This window comes from Rana temporaria, chromosome 11 (assembly GCF_905171775.1).
Source record: "Rana temporaria chromosome 11, aRanTem1.1, whole genome shotgun sequence".
In the NCBI taxonomy this organism is placed as follows: domain Eukaryota; kingdom Metazoa; phylum Chordata; class Amphibia; order Anura; family Ranidae; genus Rana; species Rana temporaria.
Genome location: NC_053499.1, coordinates 30135241 through 30149120, shown reverse-complemented (window position 1 = coordinate 30149120; position 13880 = coordinate 30135241). Strand labels below are relative to the sequence as shown.

The window sequence follows — 13880 nt, the reverse complement described above, 5'->3', positions numbered from 1 at the left end:
TTTTTACCTCAATTTGAGACACTTCTGGGATCTTTTAGAATTTATCGACTGGTGATTTGACCTGCAGTTGACTGCCTATTGCTTTGCATAGACTTGTATAGGAATGCAAAGCCTCTCTGACATGAACAAAAGCACTTAGACAGCATACTGTCTGGGGTAGATCCTAGTCTGACTATACACAGACCTTGCTTTTATTAGCTACCATATTTTCTCCTCTTAACAGCATTGAAGTAACTGAATAGCCATCTTCAGCTTGCAACCAGGATAAGCAACTGTTTGTTGGGGGTGAAGAGAAGTTCAGGCATTAAAAAAACAAAAGTTTATACTCGTCTAGGTGGGTGGTGCAGCATCAATCCGATGCTGCACCTGTCCCCTGCCAGCTCTTAAATGAGAACTGAGCGCTCAAACACTGCTGGTAGCTCAGTTCTCCCCTGCCTCTCTGAGCAAGGAGCCGTGACGGTCACTGGCTCTCTGCTCTGCCCCTCCAGCACTCACTGGAGCACTGGGCTGTGGATGGAAGGGGGATGGCTCAGGCTCAGTGGATCGCTGAGGTGCTGCTCCTGGGATCTGTGCAGATACGACCATGTGAACTGGATTCTTTCGGCGCTTGGGCCTGCTCTGTGACATCAGCCAACAGCAGGCTTTGGCCCGTTGTCTCCTGAAAAAGGATCACAGGAGTGCAGAACGAACTATATTCCTATAATCCTTAGGAGATAAGTACAGCCAAAATAGCTTTGGCAGGGAGCTGCGGTGGCTCGATGCGATTGGCACTGTGCTGACAAGCCATTCACCTCTGCAGCTAGGGGTTCGGATCCCGGTCCCGGCTGCATGTGAATTGAGTTTGGTGGTCTCAGCCCGGCTCCCGGTGGGTGTGCTATGCGAGGTAAGCTTGCGCTTAGTACGCCCCCCCCCTCCCACAAAAACCACCACACTTACACGCACTCAAAATTGGGTTAACATGCACGCACTTTGACTACGCGGTCTCTAAAAAGAGAGGCAAAGGACTAACGGGGCTGGTTGAGCGGGCTAATCCTCTCACTCCCTTATAGGGAGTCCCTCTGCCCTGTTGGGCTTCAAAGCGGAGCAGGTAGGGCGGGCTGTGTGGGAGGACCCCCTCACACACCCGCCATTGCCACCCGGGGCATGGAGAAAGGTGGCAGATTGCCTCTGGGGGAGGCCTGCCTACTCCCAACTCCTGCAGTCCGGCTCCTCTCTCGAGTACACGCACAAAATACACTTAAAAAAAAACAAAAACAAAAAAAATAGCTTTGGCCATACTTCTCCTCCTTTAAATTGATTAGTAGACAATTTCCTGTTCAGAATCTGTAATAAAGATATACATTTAGTTGTACTGTGTCATTCAAAACCAGTAAGTTGCTGAGTTTGGGGAGATTGCTTTTTGGCAACACAAGCCCCTTCGGTTACCAGAAATAATGTATATTAAACTATTCTGGTTGGATGGAGGGTATTGTAGTATCCCAATAATCCACATGCCTTTGGTTAGAAAATAAGACTAGCATGAGGACATAGGTTGGACTTGTGTCTTTTTTCAACCTCACCTACTATGTAACTATATGAGGACGACATTAGAAATTTACCTCATTAACCTGACTTGATAGGCAGAAATTATTTCTGATTTTGTGTTATAATATAATGGTTTATATTATTTATTCAAATTCTGAAATCTTAATGTAGTGATGTGTGATAAAGAATTTGAATTGCACATTCCAGACATATATTAAGACACGAGAGAAGGGAAGCCTGGCCTGAGAAAGATTAGTCCAAAGGCCCATATACACGATCGGACTTTTTGACAACAAACTTCAAAATGACCAGGTTTTTCAGAAAATCCGACCGTGTGTACGCTCCATCGGAAACTTTTTTGCTTTTCGGAAAACAAGTTTTCGCTCTGAGAACAGACAAACTTTTCGGCAATAAAAGTCTGATGGCGCAAAGTCCGATCGTGTGTACAGAAGTCCATCGGACTTAAGTCCAAAGTACAAACACGCATGCTCAGAACCAATGCAAAAGATCAACCCGCTATATCAGAAGTTGCCCAAAGGGTGGCACTAAAGAGCAGAAAAACCACGTAGTACGTCACTACGTTCATGTTTGTTGGCTGAAAAAGTCCTGCCGTGTGTATGCATACCAAGTTCACGGACAACGCCCTTCGAACACAAAAATCTGCGGAAAAGTTTTTTGAAGTCCGATCGTGTGTATGAGGCTTAAGAATAGAGGAGTGAATTGTGAGGACCCTTAATGCGTACAGAACTTATTCCAGGCCAAGAACAAACTATTGACAATCCTGGAGCTAGTACCTTAAAAAAACAAGCTGGCTTAGTCCCACGTTTTTTTGACCCTGCCAGGTTAGAAATAACTAATATATACATTGTATGCTTTTTTGGTGACTGTGTTGATCATTTAAGTGTATGACTGATTGCAAGTTGACGCTTGGACTCTAGAGGGCACTGTTGCATTTACAATAGTAGAATTCTACAAGTAGAATCCAGCTTAAAACTAACTCGATCTACTGGCAGCTGCATTCTAAGACTAACCTATCTAGCCCTGTAAAGAAGAAATTATATATATATATATATATATATATATATATATATATATATATATATATATATATATATATATATATATATATATATATATATATATACACATACACATACACATACACATACACATACACATACACATACACATACACATACACATACACATACACATACACATACACATACACATACACATACACATACACATACACACACACACATATATATATATATATATATATATATATATATATATATATATATATATATATATATATATATGTGTGTGTGTATATATATATAATATAATATATTTTAGTGTGTATGTGAGAGAGAGAGAGAGACACACTCTCTGAGCTATCGGCAGTGGCTTCTGTGTGTGGGAGTGTGCAGAAGAGGCAGCCGACAACAGAAGTCCCATTGGTGACATCACTTCCTAGGCTTTTCCCAGCCGTTGTCGGTTTGTCTCTTCCGCACAGCATCCACTGCTGGAGACTGGAGTAAAGCCTCGTACACACGATCGGATTTTCCCGCGGACAAAGCCTCTGACTTTTGTCCAAAGGGCGTTGGTCGTGAACTTGTATTGCATACAAACGGCAAAGAATTGTTGGCGAACAAACACGATACTGCGTGGTTTTTCAGCTCTTTATCGCCACTCTTTGGGCAACTTCTGCTAATGTGTTATGGTTAGCATTGCTTCTGAGCATGCATGTTTTTTACTTTGGATTCTTGTGTGAGGGACTTGTGTACACACAATCGGATAATCCGACACCACACATTTGTTGTCGGGAAATTTTAAAAGCATGCTATTCCACGTTGGTTGTCGGGAAATCTGACAATTGTTCGATGGAGCGTACAAACGGTCAAATTTTCCGACAACAGCCTGCTATCACTCAATTCCCGTTGGAAAATCCGATCGTGTGTACGAGGCTTTCCTTTTAGGCTCGCTGTCCACTTTTTCTTTTTCTGCAGTATTGGGCTTAATATGCGATTATGATGAACTAACCTTTTTCTTTTTTTCCCCAGGTTACCTCTGTTCAAAAATCCAACCGGGACCTACAACAAGTGGCACTTGTTAACCAATGTCTGAAAAAAATGAAGTGGGTGGAGGAGCTCTTTGAAAAATTTGGTGAACTCTTGACCCGGGTGCAACAGACATGTTCCTAAAGCCCGACCCTTTCTTTGCCCCCCCCCCCTCCTTTCCTAAGGCTGTCCTGCCTTCCTTTCCAGTGTATACCACGCAACAGCACTAACATACTGCAAGAGGAGACAAAGGACTGGGAAGTCATATATATATATATATATATATATATATATATATATATATATATATATATATATATATATATATATATATATATTGCTGTAGACTGTCAATGAATGTGCAGCATTGTCTCCCAAATCCAGGGATATTTTGCTGGCTAACTAAAAACCCATAGACGCCTGGGTGACAGAAATGGCACGTTTTTTATTTTTTTGTAAACTATTGGGTAATGCTTTTTTTTCCATGGCAAAAAAATGATAAACAGCATGCACTAAATTATAGAATGACTTTATTCCTATAGCGTTAACACTTTAAAACTGCTTTACTACAATTTTTTTGGCTTCTCTACCTTATCCAACTTTTTCACATCCGCTTAACACAAAAATGGTTTAAGATGGAGGTACAAGAACAATATCTGCTTTTTGCTTTTTTTTTTATTATTATTATTATTTACAGCCCACCACACACATAGGATATTGTACATTTTGTAAAACAGAGTTTTGCGATGCATCACATAAAAAAAAAAAAAAAGAATAAAAATAGCCACCGTGATTGAATCGTAGAAGAAGAAAAATCCTTATGCTTTACGGACTCCTTTTATGAGTTGTCTTTTTGTTCAGGAGACTGAACGCGGAGTTGGTGCAATCCTTTGACTGCTTTTTGTGTCAAATTATATTATAATGGATAAAAAAAAATGACGTTGACTATTTTCCCTGTTTTGAAGAAAACTATTTTCCTTTATACTGTGTTTTTTTTTTCTTTAAAGAAAATCAATTGTACATTTTATCTCACGAATAGTTGTATTTTTCACAGAGAAAATATTGTGGTTAAAATTCTGTTTCCTGGATCTTTGTAATAATACACCTCCCCTTTTTTTGTTTTTGTTTTTCCTTTTCTTTTTCTTTTTCTTTTCTCCAGTCTTCATTTTCCATGTTGATTTCACATTGTATGCAATATATCTTAAAGCAATGCTTTTCCTCTCTCTCTTCCCACCTAGATGTTGGCTACAGTGTTAACCGGCAAAATGTATCGCAGGTTACTATAGTTTTTACAATGTAGACAATGCAACCATTTTTTTCTGATCCTTGGAAATAAATTACTTACTTAACATGGAATTGGTTAATGGAACATTGTTCAGAGAGAAAATAGGGTTCCCGGTGCCCAACTAGTGGGTTGTGATCCATGTGTGGTGCTTAATGTTTGGAGTCTTCTCCACATCAGAGAATCTCCACTTTTTGGGCTCATTCACACCTGTGGCACTCGCTAACATCCGTTTTGAAAAGTGTTCTGTGGTGGATAGCTTTTCAGAGGATGATAGAGCAGTGCCTGCCAGGCATTCAAGAGGTGATACTGCCACCTGCTGGATGCCTGTGCTTTTCTTTTATCTTAAAGGGGTTGTAAGGCTGCATTCACACCTGAGCGTTTTGTCGCCTGAAGCGCGACACTCAAAAACGCTAGAGGGGAAAAAATACATTATTCCCTATGGAGATGGTTCGCATCTCCACTACAAAACGCCTGACGCCGAATGCCTGAAGCTCAAACAAGTTCCGGACCCTTTTTTGTCAGGCGGTTTGGGTGTTTTTGAGCGTTTGTATTTACCATAGAAAGTAATGGAAACGCTTGATTTAAGCGACTAGCGCGACAACGAGCATTTGCTACGGGCGTTTTGTCGCTTTAATCAATAGAACATTTCACCCAGGCAGAAGATAAAAAAAATCTACCAACATAGCAACAAGTGATGAAAAGATGATAATTTTTCCTATTGGCTAAAATAAAAAACGTCTAAGTACAAAAACTTCGGACGACGCTGTATGCAAACGCACAAAGCGATTCAGTTCGCATGCGCCGCGCTTTATAAGTTTTTCATTCATTCACAAATGAGCATGAATACGTGTGACAAAACGCCGGAAAAAAACGACCGAACGACCTACACTCAGGTGTGAATGCAGCCGTAAGGTACAATTTTTTTTTTGTTTTCCTAAATAGCTTCCTTTACCTTAGTGCATTCCTCCTTCACTTACCTCATCCTTCCATTTTGCTTTTAAATGTCCTTATTTCTTCTGAGAAATCCTTACTTCCTGTTCTTCTGTCTGTAACTCCACACAGTAATGCAAGGCTTTCTCCCTGGTGTGGAGTGTCGTGCTCGCCCCCTCCCTTGGACTACAGGAGAGTCAGGACGCTCTCTACGTTGCAGATAAAGGAGCTGTGTGTTAGTGGGCTTCCTGACACTCCTGTACTCCAAGGAAGGGGGCAAGCACGACACTCCACACCAGGGAGAAAGCCTTGCATTACTGTGTGGAGTTACAGACAGAAGAACAGGAAGTGAGGATTTCTCAGAAGAAATAAGGACATTTAAAAGGAAAATGGAAGGATGAGGTAAGTGAAGGAGGACTGCACTAAGGTAAAGGAAGCTATTTAGGGAAAAAATGTATCTTTACACCCCCTTTAATGTAATACTGCACCAGAAACCAGGAAAGTGTTTGGCTTGCTTTGCAGTGTGGCTTCATTCATTGTTTTGTTCTTCTTTTTTTTCTTTTTTTTTAACTGCCCTTTTGCCACCCATATGAATGAGGCCTTAAAGTAAATGTAAACCCAATCTCTAAAATCTCATATAAATGTTAACATGATAATGTAATTTTAAATCTGCACCTTTTATTAAATTAATACCTGGTGATCCTGCCTTAAGGTCCTTGTTCAGATGCTTCCTGTTGTAAGGTTGCAATGCTCTGTCCCCGTCTCCCAATTGTGGTCTTGCGTTGTGTGGGATTCTGATGGAGATAAATGGCTGTTTCAATGCATATTGCTGACCTGATTCACTGTATTCACCATCGGGAAACCCACCCTGAGAAATGACATGCATCCATCACTGGAGATCATGTGGACAGGAAGGGGTTGCACAGAGTGTAGGAGATCAGCAGCAGTAAATTGTGATAAGGATAAATAAAGTCGAAAATAAAATGAGTTATTAAAACTCTGTGCCTTGGGAAAACTGAATATTGTTTAGTTAGGTAAAGTTGCACTATTCTACATCCTATTAGGGATGGAAGTGCTGTTATTTACTTTTGCATTCTGTTCTATTAAAAATGTGAGCTTATTGTGAGGCTCTAAGGTTCTTATGGAAGCTTACTTGTCCTCGGGGCCGCCATCAGGGGGGTTCAACCCACACTCATGTAAGAGGCCCGGATGTCTCGAGTGGATCGGGCCCCCAGAGGTATTTCCACCCGCTGCCTCAAGGCTGGATGATTGACAGCCACAGTAGCTACACTTTTCCACCAATCACAGCAGAAGTGCATCCCGAAGCATCTAATCGGCGGCGCCTGTGCCGTTTCACCGGCAACCAGGGTTTGTGGCAGAAAGTATAGGGGGTCTCAAGGCCCTGAGAGAGCTCCTGGTGCACAGAAACAAGACTAAAACTAGGTGGGGGCCCTCTGCTGGTCTAATCTGAACTTCTCCCACCGCTCCCCCCAGCGCCTGATCTCTATCGCAAGTGGTAGAGCTGCAGACACTGAGGCGATCGGGCAACGGGGGAGCGGCAGGAGGAGAAGATTGGATGAGACAGATTGCTCACATGCCACGGAGCTCATCAAGACAGTAGATGGGGAGGGAGCAGAGGTGATTGTCAGGAAAAGCACTTCTGTCCTTGACATGCCCCCTTCAGTCATCAGCATGAAATGACAGGGCTCACGTCTACCCCTTTTCTGCATCCATGTCCTGGCTCCTCCCCCTGCAGATGCTGGGAAGTGGCTGTGTCTGTACACACATGTGCCAAGTGGAACTTTGTTACAGGTAGTGGCCGGATTACTTTGATATCTCACAATGTATCCCCCCCCCCCCCCCCAGTAACTTTTCATGTGGGTCTGCCAATTCTAGAATCTGTCCTGTCATTGCTTTGTGTCTATGGTCTTCATGTTCCCATCTAATCTCCTCTCACTATGCTTGCTGCTATGATTATAATCTATGAGAGCCGATCCAGTCTTCTGATCACTACAGAGTGCTGCACAAATTTTCCAGCAAGGATACAGAATCCCTGATATCAAGTCTGGGTGACATCACTGGGATTGCCTCATGGAAGGACTGTGGCTCTTATAGATTTGGTAAAATTCAGCAATCTTCCATGCAAATCTGTACATTTTTGCTAATTTATAACTTCTTTCTGCCTGGGCCCTTAAGAAAAAAAAAATACAAAAACTGACACAGTTCCCCTTCTATGTCAAATAACCGTGCCAAATCAATATAGAATTATATTATATAAGCGAAGCATAGCAACCTCAACTATCGTCAATGTTAATATACACACATGTGCCAACAAATGTAAACTATAAATCTAAATGATACTTCTAACATTACTGTAAATATTGCAAATTTAACATGTGCAACACAGTTCACTTCCCGACTGGAGGTGGAGATATGATGGAGGAGGACATGGGATGGACGAGGGGAAATGGGATGGGGAGATGAGATTGTAAGAGGAGGACATTCGATGGGGAGATGGCACTTCCAGAGGAGAATGTGAGATGGAACTGGATGAGGACGACACATGGTATGGAGGAGATAAGATTGGTAGAGGAGGACATGATATGGGGAAGATGGAACTAAAGATAGAGTACATGCGGACAAGAAAGGGGACATGGGGGTCAATGAATGGATTCGGGATGCAGAGTAGGGTAACACTGTTATCCACTTCCATACCGCTGGATGTCAAATGACATCCTGCACTTGCAGTGGGGATATCTGAAAGATGCCTGCGGCTACAGGCATCATTCAGATATCCATCTCTTCAGCCGGCGATCCTGTGCACCATAAGAACGATCATAGCGGCAGTTCCGCCGCTTGATTGTTGTTCTAGGCGACGGGAGGGGATGCCCCTCCTGCCCCCATCCGGTGCTTCTCCGGGCTCTCCCGTGCCATCGGAGACCTGGAAAAATTATCTGCTGGTGCCGGATGGGAGGCATAGAGATGACTGGTGACCAGTTGGTCACCAGTCATCTCTATGATCGTCGGAGGCCCGGGTACCGGAATGTAAACAAAGCCGCAATCGCGGCTGAAAGCATGAGATCCGTGAATTTTTTTTTTTTTCACAATCTCATGCTTTCCAGCCTGCAGGAGAGATGTGGGGTCTTATTGACCCCGCATCTCTCCATAAAGAGTACCTGTCACAAACCATTCCTTTTACGAGGGATGTTTACATTCCTTGTAATAGGAATAAAAGTGATCAAAAATAAAGTATGTAAAAAAAAAAAAAATGTAAACGCCCCTATCCCCGGTAGCTCGCGCTCAGAAGCGAACATACGTGTAAGTCCCGCCCACATATGTAAGCGCCGTTCAAACCACACATGTGAGGTATTGCCGCGTGCATTAGAGCGCCAGCAGCATTTCTAGCACTAGACCTCCTCTGTAACTCTAAACTGGTAACCTGTAAAAAAAAAATTAAGCGATGCCTATGGAGATTTTTAATTACTGAAGTCTGGCGCCATTCCATGAGTGTGCGCAATTTTAAAGCGTGACATGTTGGGTATCTATTTACTCAGCGCAACTTCATCTTTCACATTATACAAAAAAATTGGGCTAACTAATGTTTTTTGTTTTTTAATTCATGAAACCGTTTTTTCCCCCCAAAAAAAGGTGTTTGAAAAATTATTGCGCAAATACCGTGTGAGATAAAAAGTTGCAATGACTGCCATTTTATTTCCTAGGGTATCTGCTAAAAAAACATACATATGTTTGGGGGTTCTGAGTAATTTTCTAGCAAAGAAATTATGATTTTTGCATGTAGGAGAGAAGTGCCACAATAGGCCCGGTATGGAAGTGGTTAACAAAGCATTCCTTTATCTTTCATATACTGCTAAAAGCAGTATTTGACTGTTTTGAATGCTAATAAGAGGCATTTAAATCAGACAGGACATAAAGGATGGGGACTTTTTACAACCTGACACTTCTGCTTTCACCCTTAAAAGTGAGGCTACGTTGTTGCAATAACCAGTCTGTACATATAAGGAAACTTCTGCTCTCGGGACAGATCATGCCCGCTTTACCCTCTACACCGGGTGCAGGTGATTTAAGGCGCTGTCTGTGTGCCAACCCATTTAGAAGGAACATTGCACTCTGATAACGTCACATAGAATAATTTATTATAGGGGTTGTAAAGGAATTTTTTTTTTTCCCCAAATAGCGTCCTTTACCTTAGTGCAGTCCTCCTTCACTTATCTCATCCTTTGATTTTTGCTTTTAAATGTCCTTATTTCTTCTGAGAAATCCTCACTTCCTGTTCTTCTGTCTGTAACTACACACCGTAATGCGAGGCTTTCTCTCTGGTGTGGAGAAAGCCTCTTGAAGGGGCGAGCAGGCAAGTCAGGACACACGCTACTTTGCAGATAGAGAAAGAAGCTGTGTGTTAGTGGGCGTCTTGACACTCCTGCTCGCCCCCTCAAGAGGCTTTTCCCACACCAGGGAGAAAGCCTTGCATTATGGTGTGTAGTTAGGCAGAAGAACAGGAAGTGGGGATTTCTCAGAAGAAATAATGACATTTAAAAGCAAAATGGAAGGATGAGGTATGTGAAGGAAAGGAAATTATTTAGGGGGAAAAAATTAATTTCCTTTACAACCCCTTTAAAGACTATAATAGTCCATGCACTTGAGATATCCCCCACTAATGCATTTCACCCCAAAAAAAGCTTGCTTATACATCCTGCAGCAGCCAACAAAAGATTACCTGCTTAGTCCTCTTCAGCCTTATTTAAGATTCCTAAGTAGTCTGCAGTTTTTTTTTTTTTTTTTTTATATATATATATATATATATATATATATATATATATATGATAAATGGTTCCTTATACAGCCATGTGAAGAACAAAGAACACTCAATGGAAATTCATTTTAAGATGATGGCGGCGTGCGCGCACAAAGTGTGTCCCGGGAGTCCATGCACGTTAGGGAACACGCTTTTTGTCACCTACCTCTGACTGCCTTGGATGAGTCACCAATGCCTATATTTTCGTGAATTATTTTACGTTAGGGAACACGCCTAACCCCCTTGATCACCCCCTAGTGTTAACCCCTTCCCTGCCCGTGTCATTTACACAGTAAGCCCACAGTAATCGGTGCATTTTTTATAGCACTGATTGCTGTATAAATGACACTGGCCTCAAAAATGTGTCCACTGCAGTATCGCAGTCCCAATAAAAATTGCAGATCATTACTAGTGTAAAAAAAAAAAAAAGAAAGCCATAAAACTATTCCCTGTCTGTCAAAGCGATGCAAAAAAAATGCTCTGGTCCTTGCGCAGCCAATTCTTCCGGGGTTAAACAGTGTCTACAGATGAAGGTGATACATATGACACACAAAATGACTATGGTCAATGCATTCTCATAACAAAAATTCAGATTTGTCATATGGGGGGGGGGGGGGGCAAACTTTTTTTTTTGGGTGTATGCAACTGCAACCTGTCTTATTTTAACATCGGATATCTAGGATCTGGTGTTCATCATGTCAAGATCAAAAGGGCTATAGTAGGCTCCCCAGCAAAATCTTCATGGATATCGTATTTTGACAAGGCATGTTAAAAAAGAGAAAAAAATATTTCAACCAATCAGCCCCCTTTCGGATGACTGCTAATTTGTTGAGGATTGGTTGTCCCAGCAAAGAAGTCCAAAAAAATGTCATTGCAGGATATGGAGTGATTGTCGTCAAAGTGCATACATCTACAATCGTGAATTGAATGTTTGTTTTTTGTTTTGTTTTGTTTTTTGAACAGTGTGCCGAGGAATGATAAATCAGAGTAGTTTGGGTGCAGCAATAGTATACTTTCATCACACAGCAGAGAAGAACTTCATACCTACTGTGAAGCATAGTGGTAAATATGCGGTTTAGGATTGCCTTGCTGTTTCAGGGCCTGGGCATCTTGCATTTGTCAAGTCCACTATGAATTATGCATCATCCTAAAATGTGATAAATGAGACCATCTGTCCGAAGGTGAGGTTGAAATGCATCTTTAAGCAATATAATGAACGGAAGAACTTTAACCTACCATAGAATAGTTCAAAAATAAGTGGACTAATCAAAGCCCTGATATGAATTCTATTGAAATAAACCCATAAATATCTTTCAACTAAGGAGTTTTGCTTGTAGAAGTGTTGAAAAAAGATTGTCACGGTCTTGGACTAACCAAAATGCCTCCTAAGAAGCCATTTCTGCTGAAGGGGAACAATGCCAGCTTCTGAGGCCAATGGTTCACTTACTTTTTCCACAGTTTACCAATACATCTGTTATATTGCTGAATAAATTATTGAAGATGTGAATCCTTGTGATTTTACTTTGGTATCTCACCTTCATCTGCAAGCAATTTTTGGGGGCCACAAATGTATTTCTTAGGTCAGGGGTCTCCAAACTTTCTGAACAAAGGGCCAGTTTACTGTCCTGGAAGCTTAAAAAAAACAAACGCCCTGGTGTCAATGAGCATAAATGGTGCCCCATCATTGGTTTAGTGGGAGGAATAGTGCCACATTGTTGGTATTTAAAGTAGGGATGTTGCCCCATCATTGGTGTCAGTGAGAGTAAACTGTACCCCATCATTGGTATTAGAGGAAGGAATAGTGCCCCGTTGGCATTCGAAGTAGGAATGGTTCCCCCGTTACCAGTGTCTGTGGGAGGAATGGTTCCCCCATTATTGGTGTCTGTGGGAGGAATGTTGCCCCGTTATTGTCAGTGGATGGCATGGTGCCCCATCATTGGTGTCAGTGAGAGTAACCTGTGCCCCATCATTGGTGTCAGTGGATAGCACAGTGCCCCAAGATAAAGACAAGCAAAGGGCCACATCCAGCCCACAGGATGCAGTTTGGAGACCACTGGCTTAGGTGATGGTCGCTGACAGCAAGTCATCAGGATTTACCAGTCTGCATTCTCTCAGATGCTATGGCTCTGGTGGGAATTCCTTGGATGAGCTAAACGTCTATCTACTCCAGTTCCCCCTAGGATTGCTGCACCTTGCAGTTCTGCTTGCTACGATATCGGCATGGGTGGGTTTTCTCTGACTAACAAGGCATCTATATATCTTCTCTATGTGAGAGCAACTATTGATTTTACACATTAAAGTTTATGAGAATGTGCTAGATTGGTGTGCTTTTGAGTGCTATAGATTACGATTTTGTTTATGTAACCTCTATAATCAAAAGTTGCAAGAATTTAGGTTGCATCAAGATGGAGCTTAACATTCTATGCTCACACATATAAAGTAACTGTGCATGCGCGGGCCATGCTGCGAATGGCAGAGCAATCTTCTGGGACCTGTGACGTGTCCCAGAATATTGCAGGAGGGGGATAGGTGAACTTCCGGCACCATGGGACGAAGTGGGAGCTGGGTGCCCCTGTAAAAAACTGGGTACCTGCTTAAAAAAAAAAATTACATGCCAAACATGGCATGTCAGGGGGTAACCAGCAGTTTAAGTGGAAGCTCCATTCTTGGGTGGAACTCTGCTTTAAGAGTTCCAATTTGTTTGCATTCAGGTAGGCCCTTGTACTACATGGTTTTGGTAAATCTGAAGACAAAAATCTACATAAAATGTAATAGTGTGTATGGGGCCTTAAAGGGTCACTAAAGGAAAACATTTTTTTGCCTAAAATTAATGTCTGCAAGGTAGACAGACAGAATAGTGTAATGATTCTGTTAAAAAAACGAGTAAATACCTATTCAATTCCTTCATCTATATCACCTCCGGCATTCTAGTTTCTGTTCTCTCACTCACTTCCTGGTTTGCAGCGCTTGTTCATGTAAGAACTGCATTTCCCAGTATGCATTGTGGCACGCCCAGTAATTCACACCTCCTTGAAGTCTCTAACACGTAGAGAGCGTCCTGCCACACAGATGTAGTTCCCAGGAGGGGGCGAGCACGTCACTGACCACCGCAGTAAACCCTCCCTTCACAGTGGTCAGTAAAATCAGACAAGCAGGAAGTGAACAGAACAGAGAAGAAATAGAGCAACTTCTGAGCAAAAACGAACAATCAGGAAGTGAAAAGAGGAATGTCTGCAGGTAAAGGATGCTTATTATGAAAAAA

General features: G+C 42.0%; 1 protein-coding gene across 4 annotated transcripts in view; it reads left to right on the top strand.

Annotated features, from left to right (window-relative positions):
* The window catches only part of QSER1 (glutamine and serine rich 1), a 90520-nt gene extending 85574 nt beyond the window's left edge, over window positions 1–4946 (top strand). For all 4 annotated transcript variants that reach the window (XM_040328303.1, XM_040328302.1, XM_040328301.1 and 1 more), the window contains exon 13: window positions 3594–4946. In XM_040328303.1, coding sequence (XP_040184237.1) covers window positions 3594–3734 — 141 coding nt within the window. In that variant the 3' untranslated portion in view covers window positions 3735–4946. The remainder of the gene's footprint in view (window positions 1–3593) is intronic.
* Window positions 4947–13880: the final 8934 nt, after the last annotated feature.